Below are 17,186 nucleotides of genomic sequence, written 5' to 3'. Positions count from 1 at the left end.
ACACTTGTTCACCCTCAGCCCTCTACTCCCACACTTTCACTGACAATGGTGGCAGTTCCCACTACCTTGAACTCTTTGGCCTCCTCTGCCATAATAAAATCCACATGGATAATCTCCAGCTTTAGCTCTTTTCCTTCTCTTTCCACATTTGCCAGGATTACATCCTTCTTCTAGCTCTTCCATCTATTTAAATACTTCAGTTGGAGAAAGCTGAATTTTGAGTCATATTCCAGTCACACTTGCCCACTGTTCCATTCCTCAAGCTTACTCAGCCTTAGTTCCTCTCAAAACAACAAAAAAAAATTATCACAGAAGAGTGTCTGAGAAAAGAGAGCTTTAAGAAGGGAATATCTGCAAAATATGCAGAGCAAAGATAAACATTTACTTTTCTCCCATAGATCCTCCTTGATCCCATCACCTTGTCCAACTGTATGCCAAATATTTCCCTCTGAATATCTCTTCTAGCCTTCAATTGCTTTAATTCTTCTTTTCAGCAGAAAGATGCTTCTGTTTTTCTCACCTACCATCAAAACCATTGGAAAAAACACACCTCTGCCTCTTCAGCCGTTTCTTTTTCCTCTCTAGTGTTGCTGGAGCAGTTTTACGCCAATTATATCAACACTCACTAGCTAAACTTTCAGCTCCCACACTTCAATTAAAAGACTCCATCCTCATCTTCCTTCTCAGATAATCCTCCTATTCTTGAAATAGGAAACAACACTCATACTCCTACAAACTTGTAATCTTACTACTATTACTTGCTTACTAATCTTTTCTTATCGTTCCCATCAAGGATCTTCATTCTTCATCTGTGTTCTCTCTATTCTCAAGTCTCTCTTTCCTCGGCATCTTGTCTCAGAGATCTCATCTGCAAAACAAGTTCAGCTCCCACCACTGCACTGACTACTCAGATCTGTGGCTCTGCTCAGGATCTGTCTCCTTATGTTCAAAGAACAGTCTTAGTCTGACATCTTTGGCAATGCTAAGTTGTCAGCTCATGCTAAATGGGACTAAAACAGAGTTCACTGCTTCCCCAGAGCCCTCCACAACTGCATTTATCACCATGGACCTGCCACATCACCATGGACCTCTCCAACTCATCATCTGTACAGCATTTTTTACTTTGAACTCTTCTGAGGTCAAGGTGAAGTCTTTCGGAGTTTCTAGCCACCCACTCAGCTAACACAGGTCTAAAAACTCCAATTTGTATCTTGGCCTTCATTACTGCAATGTCCTTTTTGCTCTGGACGGATGGTCAGTAACAGACCAGTGAGTATCATGGTTCCTGGTAACCAAGCTGCTCCATGGTTGACATTAAGACAACATCACATACGCAAGATCACTGCTTTCTTCCATGAACTGACTACAGAAGATGCAATACTCAACATATGCATGCCTAGAGCAAGCATTATTCATTATACAGTGTCGCCATCAAATCAACTTCATTGACTTAATATTGTTTTAACTTACTTGCCACAAATGAACAAGACCTTCCTAATTCTGAAGGTGTAGCTCTCCAGTAGCTTAAGCAGATCTGAAGATGCAGAGCTTCTCGATTTCTCCGTAATACCACCAGCATGTCTGCCAGGTTACACAAAACAAGTGAAAAAGCTACATGTTCTCAGATAGCTCAGCCCCAGCCCAGCTCACAACCCACAGGCACTGTGCTGCCACTGAGATGCTTAAGAGGGACAACGCTACACTGCTCTGAAACCACCCTGTAGAAGAAGCCTTTCCAGTCACCAAGCAGCAAAGTATGGGAAGACAAGGTCATTCAGAATGGATAGCAGACAAGCATTCAGAACCCTAAGAGTTTGCATCTAGTTAATTAACCAGATCATGGTTAACTAATTAGCTTTCAGTGAGATTAAGAGCAGTCAAGCTCAGTTTTCACCAGAGCAACATGAAAGACTGCAGTGTTGCACTGGTAAGTGAATTTAACTGGTATATTTGAAACAGCGTACACCTTGATAAAAAAATTCTCAGAAAAGCTGGCGAGTCGCTCTCTACAGCACACTGCTGGGAGTACTCCTCACAGGTGTCCTCTCCAGGATGTCTTTGGCCAGGTCAGCTAAGACTCACCACATCACATGTGCTGGCAACTTAATCTGCACAAGAGACACAGCCTATGTGACCAGCTATCCTACAGGTCCCAGGCTTAATTCTTCCCCTTGTCCACTACCACTAGTTGCTTACACTCACAGCTATATCCTTGACATACACGATATACACAAATTATGGTCCACTCCCCAAAAACAAGTTACAAGGTCATGAGTTGCTGCAACGAGGTTACATGGGGTTACAGAGATTCACCTATGCATGCCACGGTCATGTAAATTACACCAAGCATCCAAGCAATCATCCCTGTTTCAGTATTAAGAGATTCTTGTCTCCAACCATGTTACAGCATTGATCTCATCAGACTTTTGAAACCCACATTGTAGTACCTTCTCCTAAACACTGTCCCTCACACTTGGAGGATCTGCTCAAAAACTGCAAGCTTATTTCACTATCTTCAAGCCCTCTTAGATGCCTCCATAACATTTGGTAACAGCATCTGTATAAATTCAACAGTGCCTTAGCTTTCCAGTGCTTGGAGATCGAAGCTTACTAACGCTGAAGTGGTTTTTTCCTACTTTTACTTGTATCCCCTGGTTGCTTACACTTGTTTCGTGCAGGTTTAAAGAAAAAGAAAAATTCTTTTTGGCAAGCATTGTTTTATTCTACATTTTGGTATACAGAAATATGGCCCCTAGTCTACATGGCAAAGGTTGAAAATTTGGTTTGGTAGCACACCACAAGGAAATCCTTCCTTGCAGTAAAAGTTCACACTAATTAACACACAGATAGTTAAAATTTCTTTGTAGACCATAGTCTCCACTGAAATCTTGCATCCAATTAAAAAGTTATGTTAATTACAGCCATGAACACACCAAAATAAAACTCTTTTCCCCTGGATCCAACCCACCTCGATCACTAGGAGTCCTAATAAACCAAGAATGGAAGCAACTAACTGCAATCACAGGCATCTTATTTCCATAAGCACAAACACAGCCTAAGCGGAAACTTTTATCAGATTACTAAATACTGGATGCTTACAGCTGCTACAGTTCCCATTCTACATGGGGAAAAGTGTCACAGTCCCCTCCTCTTAAAATGGCTAGTCATCCGTTTATTAACTAATATAAGCAACTTGCTTTGTTTATCTTAGAGACACCTGGTAATACAGTCATTTATACAATTTATAAATAAAGGCTATAATGCATGAAAGATCAGGAAATAATCAAAAAGTCTGATAAAAGAAAGATGAAAAAATTCAGACAGGTTGTTACAGGTAACAAGTTGATGACAAGAGTCATGGATCAGGAAATTGGAAAGAAATGCTTTAATACAACAGAGTCTGAGCAGTTCATATTTAAAGGTCTCGATAAAACAACAGAAAAGTCAGTGTATCAATATGTACACTACAGTTGCCCCGGCAGCCCAAAAGTTTCATTAGAAAGGAGGATGTGGGATTTGCCAATGACTAGGGGTCATAAGTCACAAAAACAATATACCCTTGTAAAATCGTGCTTTCATTAAGGAATACTCTTACTTAATATCAAGCGTGTTGTGCAATATCAGTCTACTGTTGACATTACTCTCAACTACCACTGCATGACATTTAGTTCTTTCTCCCACGAAGCACATCCCCGTACAATCAGCATGAAAAAACAACAACAACAAAACCTCTAGAAACCAGCACAAATTTGCAGTCTCCTGCTGCAATTACAGGCACTTACGTCCCCACAGGCTATCATTACTTCACTGTCGATAAAACACCTGGTGGAGAAATCCCAGCTTTCATGGTCTTAACAGACAGGAGCAGACATGCTCAAATCGTTGCTCTGAAACTCCACAAGATCGGTTAAAGCATCCAGCTGTTGGATCGAATCTCCACACAAAGAATTCACTGACATCATTCAGCCTTAACATGGAAGTTAAATACATGTCAGCCATTCCACCCAAGAGCAAACCATGCTGTATTTTTTAAGGACAACACACAAGTATTAAGGAGCCACATATATCAGTGTAACAAAAAATAAGGCTGTCTGACCATCTCCACACCAGAAATACATCATGGTGTTATCTGGTCTGAAATCTAATGAGGTGTATAGATATAAAAATGCATATATACACGTATATTTCTACATATATGTTCTTTCATCTCATTGTGGTGGTTCGATCTTGGGTGGCTGTCAGAAGCCCATCCAGCTGTTCTTTCACTATCCCTTCCCAAACAGGACAGCAGGAGAAAATAAGATGGAAACGCTCATGGGTAGAGACTGCCTGTCCCAGGCAAAACAGACTTGACTTGAGGAAAATCAATTTATTGCCAATTAAAATAGTTGGATGGTGTGAAGAAAAAACAAAACAAAACAAACAAACCCAAACAACATACTAAACTAAAATACCTTTTCCTCACCCTTTTTTCCCCCTCAGCTCAACTTCCTTCCTTCATTCCCAACTCCTCTACCTTGTCCCCACTCCCAGGCAACTGGGGGAGATGGAGGGTTGTGGTCAGTCTGTAACAGCTCCTCAAACCTTTACTTGCTCCAGCATGGGTTCTTCCCATGAGTTTGCAGTCCTTCAGGAGAACCTACCCCAGCCTGGGGTCATTCATGGACCACAGTGTGGATATCTGATCCACCATGATCCTCTCCACGTGCTGCAGGGCAACACCTGCTCCACCATGGTCTCTTCCAAAACTTTCAGGGCCTGCAGGGGAACCTCTGCCCCAGTGCCTGGAACACCTTCTCCCCTCCTCCTTCTCTCACCTTGGGGTTTGCAGTGCTGTTCCTCACTCTTTTTCTCCCCTCACTCATCATTGCCTGTGAGGTGCTTTGTGGTACTTTGTCCTTTCTTAAGCATTATCGCAGAGGTGCCACCAGCTTGGCTGAGGGGCTCAGCTGTGCCTTGCAGTGGGTCCAGCGGAGCTGGAACTGGCTGTGTCAGGTACGGGGCAGCCCCAGCTGCTCCTCACAGAGACTGTCCCTGCAGCCCACCACCACCAAACAGTTGACATTTACACCCCATACATTTCTGTACAACACAAAGCAACATCAGCTACAGAAATGATTACTAGACAAAGTCATGCCAACCAGTCTTGACATCTCAGTTTCAAAGCAACTAAAACTAAATTCTTCTGCCTCAAAGGAGGACAGAACAGTTTAGTTTCACTCTCAAATGCCAATCACCAGAACAGCGTTTTGCTGCTGCCACAACAGCTCCCCAGGTTGCCAATCTCACCAAGGAATTTGGGCTGCTGAAGGAAAGAGATCTTCCTGTCTTCAGTAACACAGCCAGTACTGCAGCACCTGATCATCTCTATGAAGCAGAAAGAAAAGCTGCTGACACCTAACCCATGAACACCTACCACCTCCTGCCACCTTGCTGCTGGGAACATCCATCCCCCAAGCAGAGACAAGCTCAGGAGAGCATCTGCTAACACAACATTCACTCTCTCTTGTCCTCTTCACACATTCAGCTAAGCTCTGCCTGACTCAATGGTGAGGGGAAAAAAATAGCATCTTGTCACCCCAAGTGAAAGGAAAACAGTTCCACTAAGAAGCCTTATGCAGGCTGCGGCAAAACTGTCAAAGCAGTCAATAACATTCATGTATCTCAGCCCTGCATACCTCCGAGCACCTACTTCGACAGAACTGAAAGACAAGTCTTCAGAGTCACTAAGCTTTGGTATCACCTTCTGCTCCCATGCTATAGAGTCAGTTTTTCAAGTGGGCTCTTCCACATGACGCAGAGCTGCTCATTGTTCTACCAAGTGGCAACAGAAGAACCTATGCTGAGATTTACTTTTGAAGCCCATGCTTTTAACCAGAAATGAGGAACAAGCATGAGAAACAGCAAAGAACATCTGAGCTCCCTTCCCAGCCAGGCCACAGATTTCCTGTTCGATCCCGAGAAGATCATTTTACTGCTGTATCACTCTCTCACCCTGGAAAGCATAAAATTGAGATGCTTGTAAAGTTGGCGAGGTCCTTGAACAAATAAGCATTCTAGCTGCACTGCTTCATGTGCCAATTACAGTCAGTCACGTGTCAGGTTTGGGCAGATGCTTATTTAGACTCGAGGCAAATAACATCTAGCCCTGTTCTAGTAACTCTTCCTTGGGGATCACAAAACGATGCTTCCCTACCTATGCAGGAGACTGGGACGCCAATCAGCAGCTCAAGTACTTTCCAAACCAGATGTCATATTTTTCCATTAAACAGCCCTTCAGTGGTTTTTCTTGCATGATCAAGTAAGTTTAAAAGTGTTCAAATTCAAGTAAACAGTTCTTGTTGACAAAGTCAAAGCAAAACAGAGAAAAACCCCAAGTGGCAAGTTAGGTAAACCCATTGAAAGTGTAAAGGGTAACTGGAACAGCTGGTGGCAGCTGTTCTACCTCTAATCTTGCAACACTAATGTAGTCACTAACAAACACAGCAGATTACTCCTTGGGTACACGAAATACTCCAGAAAATGGGAATTAAGATTAAAGAAGGCCTACATGGAACAAGAATATAAAGAGTACATCTTAGAAGAGTCTACCTGAGTTTTTCCCCGCAAAAAAGGATGTCACTAAGCTTGCTTAACTAAAGAGCTGAGAAAAGCTGGGTACACATGCTCGACACACGGCAGAGTGTGAAGAAAGCATCCCACCATCACAAACATTTCCTAGAATTACTACACCAATCCACTAACATGGTCACAAAGTCTACTAAACAAATGAGAGTATTAAGGATCAGAAGTTGTAGACAAAAAAAAAAAAAAAAAAATCAAGGTGTGGACAGTAGAGATGGAGATGTCACTGGGCGGAACAAAAGCTTTCCTCTAGGTCAGCACTAGTTGTTAGTACTATTTCAAGTGAAACTGTGTTAAAAATGCCAGTCATGTTGCCAACTGCTGACAGCGTGCAGCACTTTTTTGACAAAATCTAGCATCAGCAGTGCGGAAACTACCAATTTCCAAAATAAACTAGGTGGCAGAATTTAGGATGTGGATATGCAAATTTCACAAGGAGATACAGTGCAAAAGGCTACACATCAAACAGACATAAAAAGCTGCCCTTTTTTTCCCCTTTTACAACAATGAATCCACAAAGTTGCAATCAACTCAGTGACAACAAATCTATATACACCAAGGAACACTTGCAGAAGACACCTTTTGAACCATCCAAGGTATTACCATTTCAGGACCAGTCACTCCCACCTGCCATCATTCCTGACCCAGCATCATGTCCATCTCTTGCCAAGTACTGGTATTTCCACCAGCCTGAAAGGTGAACATGTGGGTTTTTTTCCTGCATATGTAGGGACCCAATTAAAATCCCACCACTTAGAGCAAGGAGATAGAGACAACTGAAATTAAGTCACCCAGGTGATTACCCTCCTCAGCTAACAGGGTACTGAGTCACACAGCCAGTCTGTTCTGCTATGACTAGAAACTCAATTCAGCAGCTCGAGCAAAGCCAAAGCTCCCTGAGGACCAGATCCCGTACGGCTCTACCGACCGCTGAATGCCTGCAGCCAGCTCTGGTACCTCACTCACAGCAATCTTACACTTACTTGCAAACTAAACTTGCTAACTTACTTGCTGAGGAAATTCATAACTAGCTGTAACCTGCAGTAGCGCAACCACAAAACCAAAAGAAAAAGCCCGTGCTATGTATTTCAAAGCATTGTTTCACAATAATTTGTCAGTGGTGGTGCCAATTTAAATAGCTCCCATGCCCACTTATGACGTGATGAATCTGACCAGGAACTAAACCATGTTCAAAACAGTCGCTTTTCCGTTGTTTTCTTTTAAACCAAACCAACACCCTAACCCAGTGCACTGTACACCACATGTGTACAACAACAACTGAGCAAGGTTAGGAAGCACTGAGTAGGAGCTGCTTCAGCTGGCTCTTCCCAGGAATGCTTCTCTTCTCCGAAGCGTTTATGGCCTCCCTTGTATAATTTTCCACATCCCCAGTTTACATATATGAGGCCGTTTCTAAAGCCAGGCCTTTGATTTAGAGCAGCACCGCTGTCTACAACTGTGCCGACTTTGTCAAGCAGAAGGGTATGCATCATATCCACACAGCCATCATCTCATCATCTCAACACCTTCCACATTGAAAGAGCCAAGCAACCCTGTAAGACTTCTATCAGAAAACTTCAAGACATAATAACCAGTCAGATTTTAAAATATCCTGCTGCACATATGGCTTTATTGAATTTCTTACAGAGAGAGCCTTGTTCACTACCTTTCACTTGCATGAATTACAAAAACAAGTTACTGAAAAGCTTAACAGATGGCTAGCAGCCAACTGAAGACAAACACCTCCAGACCTGGCCGTTTCACCTACCTAGAGTTCACCTGCCCTGATCTACCTCCACCTTGTGAAGTGGAAGTACTTAGGAAAGTGCCACCAGCCACCATCCACACAACCACTGCACTGCCCAGAGCTTAACTCTCCCTTAAGGATCAGAACCTCCATTTGATTTTTAACACTGATGGTCATCGGATGTAACCAATGCTTCAGGGCAAGCTCTCCTAATGACCCCTAACATCATGTGTCTAAAGCATCAGCAAACCTACCGCGAAGCATCTTTTTTTGCAGGCTTGTAGGTAAGAGAGTTCATGAGAACAACCAGCCTTCCAGTTCTTCTTATGCACTTTAAGCCAAAACCTAGCAGCAGCACCAACTCGAAAGTGCCAAGGCAATAGCTAAATAAAACTGAAGAGGCTGAAAGGCACAGTAGGAACAGGGATCAGTATACAAGGGTTGTGGGCTAACCCAGTAGGAACAGGGATCAGTATACAAGGGTTGTGGGCTAACCCTGGTGGGCAGTTCAGTTGCAACCCAGCTCCTCGCTCACTCCCCACTCTGGGATGGGGGAGAGAATTGGAAGAGTAAAAGTGAAAAAACTCATGGGTTGAGATAAAGACAGTTTAATAGGTAAAGCAAAAGCTTTAATTCACTACTTCCCATGGGCAGGTAGGTGTTCAGCCATCTCCAGGAAAGCCAGGCTCCATCACACGCAACGGTGACTTGGGAAGACAAACGCCATAACTCCAAACAGCCTCCTTTACACCTTCTTCCCCCAGATTTTATTGCTGGGGACCATGTCCCGTGGTCTGGGACACCCCTTTGGTCAGCTGGGGTCGGCTGTCCCAGCTGTGGCCCCTCCCAGCTCCTTGTGCACCTCCAGCCCACTTGCTGGTGGAGCAGGGTGAGAAGCAGAAAAGGCCTTGGCCCTGTGTAAGCCAATGTAAAACAACACACCAATGTTTTACATTATTTACTTATCAAGGCTGTTTTCATCACAAATCCAAAACATAGCACCATACAAACTACTATGAAGAAAATTAACTCTGTCCTAGCCAAAAAGAGTACCAATACATTCACTCGATTTAAACATCTTCAATTACAAAAAAAACCAAAACACCTCTCTTATTCAGGACAAGTAACAGAATGGTCCTGCCACTTTAAAGATTAAAAAAAAACCCCAAAACTTTAAAGATTTTTTAAAAAGCAGCAGAACTAGGTGAAATCACCTGACTGAAGTGTCATCTTTCAAACAGCAAAAAATACTGATGTTAACCCTGCTTTGAGATGCATACCCATAGATAGGTACAGCTTACTGCTAAACCTTAATCTGAATAAAACACTTGCTCTTCAAAGTAACTGCTGTTTTGAGATAACAGTAAATCACTGAAGTTAGAGTTCTCCAACCCTCTTTGACAGCAGCAAAATCAGTTCAGAACTTCTTCTCCTTTCCTGCCACAACTTCCTTTCACACAAGACATGAGCATCCTCTCCACTGTGCTAATCACCACATGTGGGATCACACTAGCCCAGATGAGGAAAGTAATAAAGATAAACAAACCACACACACACACAAAAAAACCAACCACACACAGAGAAAGACATAAACCATAAGGATGTAAAATGTTTTCATATCCAGACCTTCCAGCTTTCTGATGTATGCCTAGGATATCCTGAGTTAGCATTCAATGGTTTAAAAATATATTATTTGTTTGTAGCCAAGACTGTTTACTTTGTTAACTTATCAGTTAATTACATGCAGGAGGTAGAAAGAGTCATGTATGCCATACAAGATCAAACCACATCATATCATACTCAAAGAAGTCCCACTATGGGTGCTACAATAAGCTTTAGATAGGTGACTTCATGATGACATATATAGCACCTCTCTAACAAAATAATATTTATTTAGAAACCATTCAGGTTAAAACCTTTCAAGTCAAACAGTACAAGACATCTGCCTTGTAAAACCAGGTTTCATTTCTTCCATCTAGACTGAAGGTACACAGCACATTCATTGTCTACTGTTATCAGTCAGGATAAGATAAATCCACAGACAATGGAATAACTGCTTAACACAATCAATTGCAATTCTGATAACAAGCAAAAGAGCCACGTGCATCATTACTTACATAGAGACAGAGGACTGTTGGGTGGTTCGGGTCAAGAAGAACGTAGCCATTTTACAAGGTGGCACTAAACCACATTTTATCACCGAAATATTAAGCTACAGTCTTCAATGTCTTCAAGAACTTCCTGCTGCTGCGAGCGAGGTGACTGGAGCAGCAATCCCACTCAGAACCCAGCCAGCAGAGAGAAGAGTTTATCCACTTACCACCTTTTCCCTTTGCAGAACCCGCTCAGCACTGCAGGCAAGGATGTCTTCCTACCTGTAGCATCAGTGGGCTCAGCTTACAAGAACTAACAGGTTCTGACGGAGCGAATGTAGCAATTCTGACTAAACCTGGCACAAACACAACATGAGCATTGCAACCCTGACTTAAACTGTTATTTTCAGGAAACATTTCATGCAGCAACTGAAATGTGCAGGTGAGCTCAAAGGAGGAATAGGCACTTGAGCTATTTAACATCTCAATACTCCCCTGCTTGTTACTGACCTATGCGTATGTGCACATGCACATATGTGTACGTGCACATATGTGTGTGGGCGTCTATAAAAGGGGTAGTAGAGGAAAGAAAAAAGGAAGATCGGACTTTGTTGGCATCAAAAAGAATAGCAGAAATACCAGTAATATTCTTTTTGGTAATGTCCAGACATTCTTTGAGACTCTCAGAAGCAATCAGGCACCACCCTCATGTTAAACACAGACACGGTATCACTTTAAGTGATACTTACATGGCTTACCAATGCAGGATTGCAAAATAATCCATTTTCTTGATACTCTTTAGTAGTGGTTCAAGGCTCACCCACCCATACAAGAGCTTATACTTAGATTAACAACTTATGCCACAAATGTCCACAGGATCACAAACAGTACATTCGACAATGATCCTTCATTCTTACGAGCAAATGAAGCAATCGGGTTTTCAGATCACTGAGTGTAAACAAGCATGATGAACTTCTAATGCACGCATGCGGGTGTACATAAGAAAATAAGCTTAAAACCTGCTGTCTGTACTTAGCCATGAAGCAAGCTGGCCTGTACACCACAGTCCCTCAAGTAACGTTTCTATCTCACTGCAGGTTATTTGCCACAGGAAACAGGTCTGCCATGGAGCCCATGAAGAGGAGCCACAAGCCACGGCAGCCAAGCTATGCAGCACATTACCCACATGTCACACCCCACAACAGAGCAGCAACAGCCCTCTGAAAACACCACTTCTGCCCTTGCCCTTTTGCTTGGCAGTTTTTGATTTCTGAACCTCTCACTAGATGAAAATCCAACATGAGGAAAGGGAATGGAAAACAGCAAGGAACTGGAAGGACAAATGCAAGCTGAAAGGCAGCGTATTTATTGCACAGGACTCCTTACAACTCCAAACTCTAGAGAAGGTCATCTTTTCCCTACCAATCACCAAGCTACTTTGCACATGCAAAAGATGTGAAGAACCTGCACACTGGTCACTTATTCCCATGCAAAGATGTACACCTTGTGCCAACACCATATATGGACAAAAAAAATAAAAGTGCCTTTGCAAAGCAGACAGGAGGATTAAGGATGTGCAGTATAAACACAGAGAGGAGACAACATGGGCATAACTTTTGATTTGGAGCTAGAAAAAATCAACAGTTGTAGGGTTGGGAACAGAAACACAATTCAACACAGATAAGATAGTGATTCATTCCTTTAAATTGCAATCTCACTTTTTAGATAGTCTCCACCCTAGGGAGTGTCTCTTCCCAAAAAGTATCTGATAGCTCTTCTTGGTCTTAAGATAATACTGTATTTGGTTACACATCTCAGACTTTGTAGAATGACCTACTATTCCCAGCTACCTATAGCATTACTGTAGTTGTACCTTATGTTGTGGTCAGGGGAAATATGCTTCCTTCTTCTATTGTCCCTATATTTGTTTTCAAATAACTTAGTTTTATAGTACACTATGTATATATCGTTTCTACCTACTGAATTCTAAATATTAAGGCTGTCTCTGAAGATATACAGCAAGCCTCAACAATCTCTGCTTATGTTTCCTGCAAATCCAAACAATGCTATTTGGAAATAAGAAGTTTTAAGTTTCTTACCACTCGGCCCAGTTCCTTATTAAACCTCTTTCCGGACGGATTTATACTTTTACATGGTTTTCCAGACATATGAACTGAGAATGCATCACGCCGCTTTAATGATCCCTACTGAAATACTTTGCAGTTTTACCCGTTAAGCAAGCATTACCAACCAAAACTATCTTCAGGTGCCGTACCATCATTGTCCATACCTAGTATCTACACACACTGAGCTACCTTGGGAAATGCACATGAGCTTTTCATTTCAGAATGATACATGAAACGTAGAACTCTTTGCCCTGTAAGAATATAAGCCACGGCAAAGTGCATTACTCTTGCCATTGCTACCGCTCCATAGCCTTGGACTTATTCTTCACGTATATGAGTCGTAAGCAGTTCGTTTTGGCTGATGTAAGTACTCTTCCACCCAAATATTTCACCACTGACCTAATCGACGGCGTTTTCTCAGTCGCTCACCACAACCCCAGCGTCCCCACTCGCCGGTCACCCCCACATCGCGCTCTCCTTTTCCCCAACAAAGACGACTCGTGTCCTCCAGCTTAATCGCCAACCAAGCGAAACCCGGCAGGCGCTGCTGGGGCCCCGCCACGCACCGGGCCCGCGGCACCCGCGGCACCCCCGGGCCCTGGCCAGGCCGCCGCTCCGGGAAGCGCAGGGCGCGGCGGGGCTTTGCCCGAGGCGGGCGCCGGTCTGGCCCGTGGCGGAGACACGTCTCCCCTCCTTCTTCTTCCCCCGGGGACAGGGCTGCTGGGTCCTCACTGACCCGCCTGGGCCAGGCCCGCCGCCGCCGCCGGGGCGAGGTATAGGCCGGGGAAGGGCCGCCCCGCCTCGGCCTGCCTCACCCCCGGGGGCCCCTCTACGTGCCGGGCGCGGACCGGCGCGGGAGGCCCCCACCAGCCCGCAGCCAGGCCGAGCGGCCCGGTCCGCCGCCGCCTGCCGCGCCTCGGGCAGCTCCCCCCGCCAACCCCGAGATCCGCCCAGGACTACGAGCGCAGCCCTGCGCGGCAAGCGGCGGCGGCGACCGGCCCGCACTCAGGCACTCACCGGCGGTCAGCGCAGCGACGGCAGCGGCCAGCAGCCACACCGAGCCGGGGAGCCGGGCGGGAGCGGCAGCCGCCGGCCGCTCCGCGGTGCCTCCGGCCGCTGCCATCTTCCTGCCGCCACCTCCCCGCGCCCCCATTGTCCGCCCCCGGCCGCGGGCCCGCCCCCCCCGCGCCCCGCAGACCCCTTCCCTCGCCGGGATAGGGCCGCGCCGCTGTCACTCGCACACACCTCCCGCGTCCCCCTCTTCCCCGCCCCGGCCTTGCCTCGTTTCTCGCCGAGGATTGGCCAGAGGAGCGATCCGTCAAGTCGAGGCTCCCTATCCGGACAGGGAACGCAGTGTCCCGCCCCCCGAGCCTGGCACGTAGCTCGCTTCTCCCCCGGCGGTTGGTGCTGTGGGAACGCCGTCGTGGGCGCGGCCCCGTCGGCGCTGACCCCGCTGCGCTGTCCCCGCAGGACCCGGGCGCAGGAGCGCGGCGGCGTCCCCAGCCGTGGTGGCGGGAGGGAGGCCTGGAAGCGCCGGGTCTCGCCTCTGAGAAGCGCTGCGGCCTCTGCAGGCAGCAGGACGAGCCCGTACCCACGCAGCCTGCCCGCGCTCCCTCCGCCTGCCGCCGTGGGGCCGCAGCGAGGGAGCCCAAGGCAGCCTCGCACCACATGCCCTCGCCTCGGGCTGCCCGAGGGTTAACCTGTGCGGAAGGCTTAACTGAGTGCCTTCGGAGGCACACAGGCCATCTGCCTGCTTTACCTTAAAAAAAGTACTGAAGGAACTGGCCGCCGTGCAGATGGAGTTGTGCTTTTGTTAGTCGAGACCTACACAAGAGCTGTGGGTCCGCTGCTGCTGCGACCTGTGGGGACCGCAGCAGAATTCGGCGTGATGATGGCGCAGTGGGGTGTTTCAGCCTCCACGATGTGCATCTCTTGCCGTGCGTCTCTCGGCCTGGTTTTCCAAAGAGAAACAACGGAAGCAGACGGCGCTGCTCATTTAGTGCCCCAGCCTCTGCACGGGCATTGCCCAGCGGGTTGCCCTGGGTGCACGTTGCAGTGCCAGCTAACAAGGGCACGTTCCAAACGCTCACCCCCAAGTTGCCGGAGAAGCAGGAGAGCGGTGCTGCAAGCTGCGAGCATGGACGAGGGTGGGTTCCCCTGCCTCCACCAAGGAGTTCATGTTCTTCCCTGTTAACTCAGAGAGCTTGTTTTGGCATGTGTTGCCTGTAAGAGCAGGCTCCTTCAGAAGAACTGCTACGCTGATTGTGTAACCGCCTTTGCCTTTCACCTGAAAATACCTGCTTGGAATTTCCCAGGGTTACCGCATGGCCTCACTGCTGTTAGAGATCTCCCGAGATCCTGCTTTCACTCCTCCTTCTTTATCTCCTTGCTTCACTCCCTCTCTTTTGGGAACCTCTTTGTGTACATTTATTCTTTTGCTAAGTATGTATTTTAATGAAGTTGCACAAGCTTAGTCACGTCACAAGGCTGTTGTTCACTGTATCCATGGCACTTCAGAGGCCTGCAGCATATTCAGTTCGCTCCTGCACAGTGCTCCATGGTCCTCTCCCAGATGCATGTGCCACTACAGTTTCTCTGCTACTTTCTGGCCACCTAATCACATCTGCAGATGAAAGAAGCCACAGGAAAGCCCCACTGCTGTGTGCCATGTCCAGGAGGGCCATGATGAAGCAAGCCCCTGCAAAAACACAGCCAGATTTTTTTTTTTTGCCAGCTGTGATGCAGACACCAGGTTCACAGCTCTCCTGGGATGTAAAATGTAAAGGCATATGCATTAATTATTCACGCCCTAGGGGGAGGCTCTGGAGCACATTCCTCACCAAGCTGTTGTACGTGTTTTCTAGAAACCCAGGCTACCAGAAATCCAGGGTAGCAACTGGGAGTAAAGATCAACACAGGCAACTCCTTGTATCACAGGATACATTATCATCTTGTTTGGTTACCACTTCATTCGGTCCCTCTGACTTCCCTTCCAGGTGAGTCTTTGGCCAACTATTCAAAATCTCCCCTTTCCAAATGACATAGCAGCGATAAGCCTTTCATCCTGAGCCCTTTGGCCTCAATAGTTCCTCAGAGCTCTTCCTTTCCATGAAAAGTCCAGCTGCCTTTACAGCTCTCCTCACTGACTGGAAGTGCTCTTACCCACATGGAAGCACCTCAGTACCCAGAGTTCACTACTTACCTTCAGGGCCTTCAGGACCGCACAGTTTTAAAATGTTCAGTTCCCTGAACAGGCCAAACTTCGTCTTTCTGGGCATTTTTTTCAAGACAGCAAAGCTAAAGTTTTTTTAAAAAACATATCCTTTGTCTTATCCTCAAATTTATGGTCCTTCACAAAGCTCCAGTATTCTCTTTGTATGTATTAATAAGCCTGATTTGGCTACATGTGCCCCTTGCCAGAGGACTCCTACAATATCCCCCTTCCCTGACAGAGCTGAGAATGTTTTCACAGGTACAGCCCTACGATTTTCCCATTCACTGTGTAGTAGTACTGTTGTTCAATGCAGAGAACATCTGGGAGAGTATCTGATCTACTTACTGTGGACCATTTTTTTTTCCCAGGTAGTAATGATCCAACTATTGTCTTCTGGTGTTTCTAGAAAATGAAGTGAGGTGCTGGAGCAAACCTGATTTGTCCTGAGGAACATATATTGCATTTGTACATCATGACGTTACTATTAAGGTAATGACAAAAAGAACTGGGAACTTTTCTCAGTGTAAGCTGTTAAATGCAGAGCCTACAAGCTGTATGACATAATTGCTTAACTCATCTCAGCACACAACTCCCCGATACATTCCTGTGTAACCTCATCTAGGTGTTCCTGCTCCAGCAGGGGGATTGGACTAGATGATCTTTCGAGGTCCCTTCCAATCCCAAACATTCTGTGATTCTGTGATAAGATAACCCAATTAAAGGTGTAGTTGCTGCCACCCTTTTTCCCTCTAGCTATGCAACTCTACTCTCTGTCTACTGAGAATACTGGTATTTATCGAATTTCTTAGTAATTCAGCTCATTTAGCTGGCAACAAACTCATTTTTTCTGTCTGTGTATGGAGGGGTGGGGAGTTACTTTTCTTCACACTGAATCCATTCCCTGTAGGTCAGACAAGCAGCAGTGACAGAGCAGGACTGCCCAGACAGCAGGGCAGGAGAGACCACAGCAGCCTCCCAGCAGGCTGCTGTCAAGCTGCCAGACCAGTTTCTGAGCTTTCTCACATGCAGCAGAATCAGCATTCAGTTCCACAAGAGAAGGAAAATTGCTTTTGTGTCTTTTTTTGTTTCCACTTATCAAAAAAGGAAGATCTAAAAAGTGTGCATCACTGGAGAGGAGGTTAAATAAGTTTTTTCATGGTCACTGTTTATGTTAGAAATTTAGATCTTTTTTATCCTACTATTTTGGAGAGCTCTCTAGAGAGAACAGGCAGGATTATGATGTCAAACAAAATAAGGGTAACATCTTATAGGAGAAAGAGCAAATACATTCAGATTGATTTTACATTTTTAATGGTTTTGATTGTTTTCTATGTAGCCTGCTTCTCTGTACCTGCTCAAGGAATTTTACAGTAGACATTGTT

The 17,186-nt window shown here is 45.6% G+C and overlaps 1 protein-coding gene across 9 annotated transcripts in view; it reads right to left on the bottom strand.

Moving 5' to 3' along the window:
* The window catches only part of MPZL1 (myelin protein zero like 1), a 39,704-nt gene extending 25,975 nt beyond the window's left edge, over positions 1 to 13,729 (bottom strand). For all 9 annotated transcript variants that reach the window (XR_010608029.1, XR_010608030.1, XR_010608031.1 and 6 more), the window contains exon 1: positions 13,608 to 13,729. Coding sequence is in view for 6 of the 9 variants with exons in the window: in XM_065658403.1 (XP_065514475.1) it covers positions 13,608 to 13,713 (106 nt within the window). In the remaining 3 variants the exon portion in view is untranslated. The remainder of the gene's footprint in view (positions 1 to 13,607) is intronic.
* Positions 13,730 to 17,186: the final 3,457 nt, after the last annotated feature.

Source organism: Caloenas nicobarica, chromosome 1, assembly GCF_036013445.1.
Source record: "Caloenas nicobarica isolate bCalNic1 chromosome 1, bCalNic1.hap1, whole genome shotgun sequence".
Lineage (NCBI taxonomy): Eukaryota > Metazoa > Chordata > Aves > Columbiformes > Columbidae > Caloenas > Caloenas nicobarica.
Note: the sequence above shows the minus strand (reverse complement) of the source record. Positions and strands in the feature narration are given on the sequence as shown.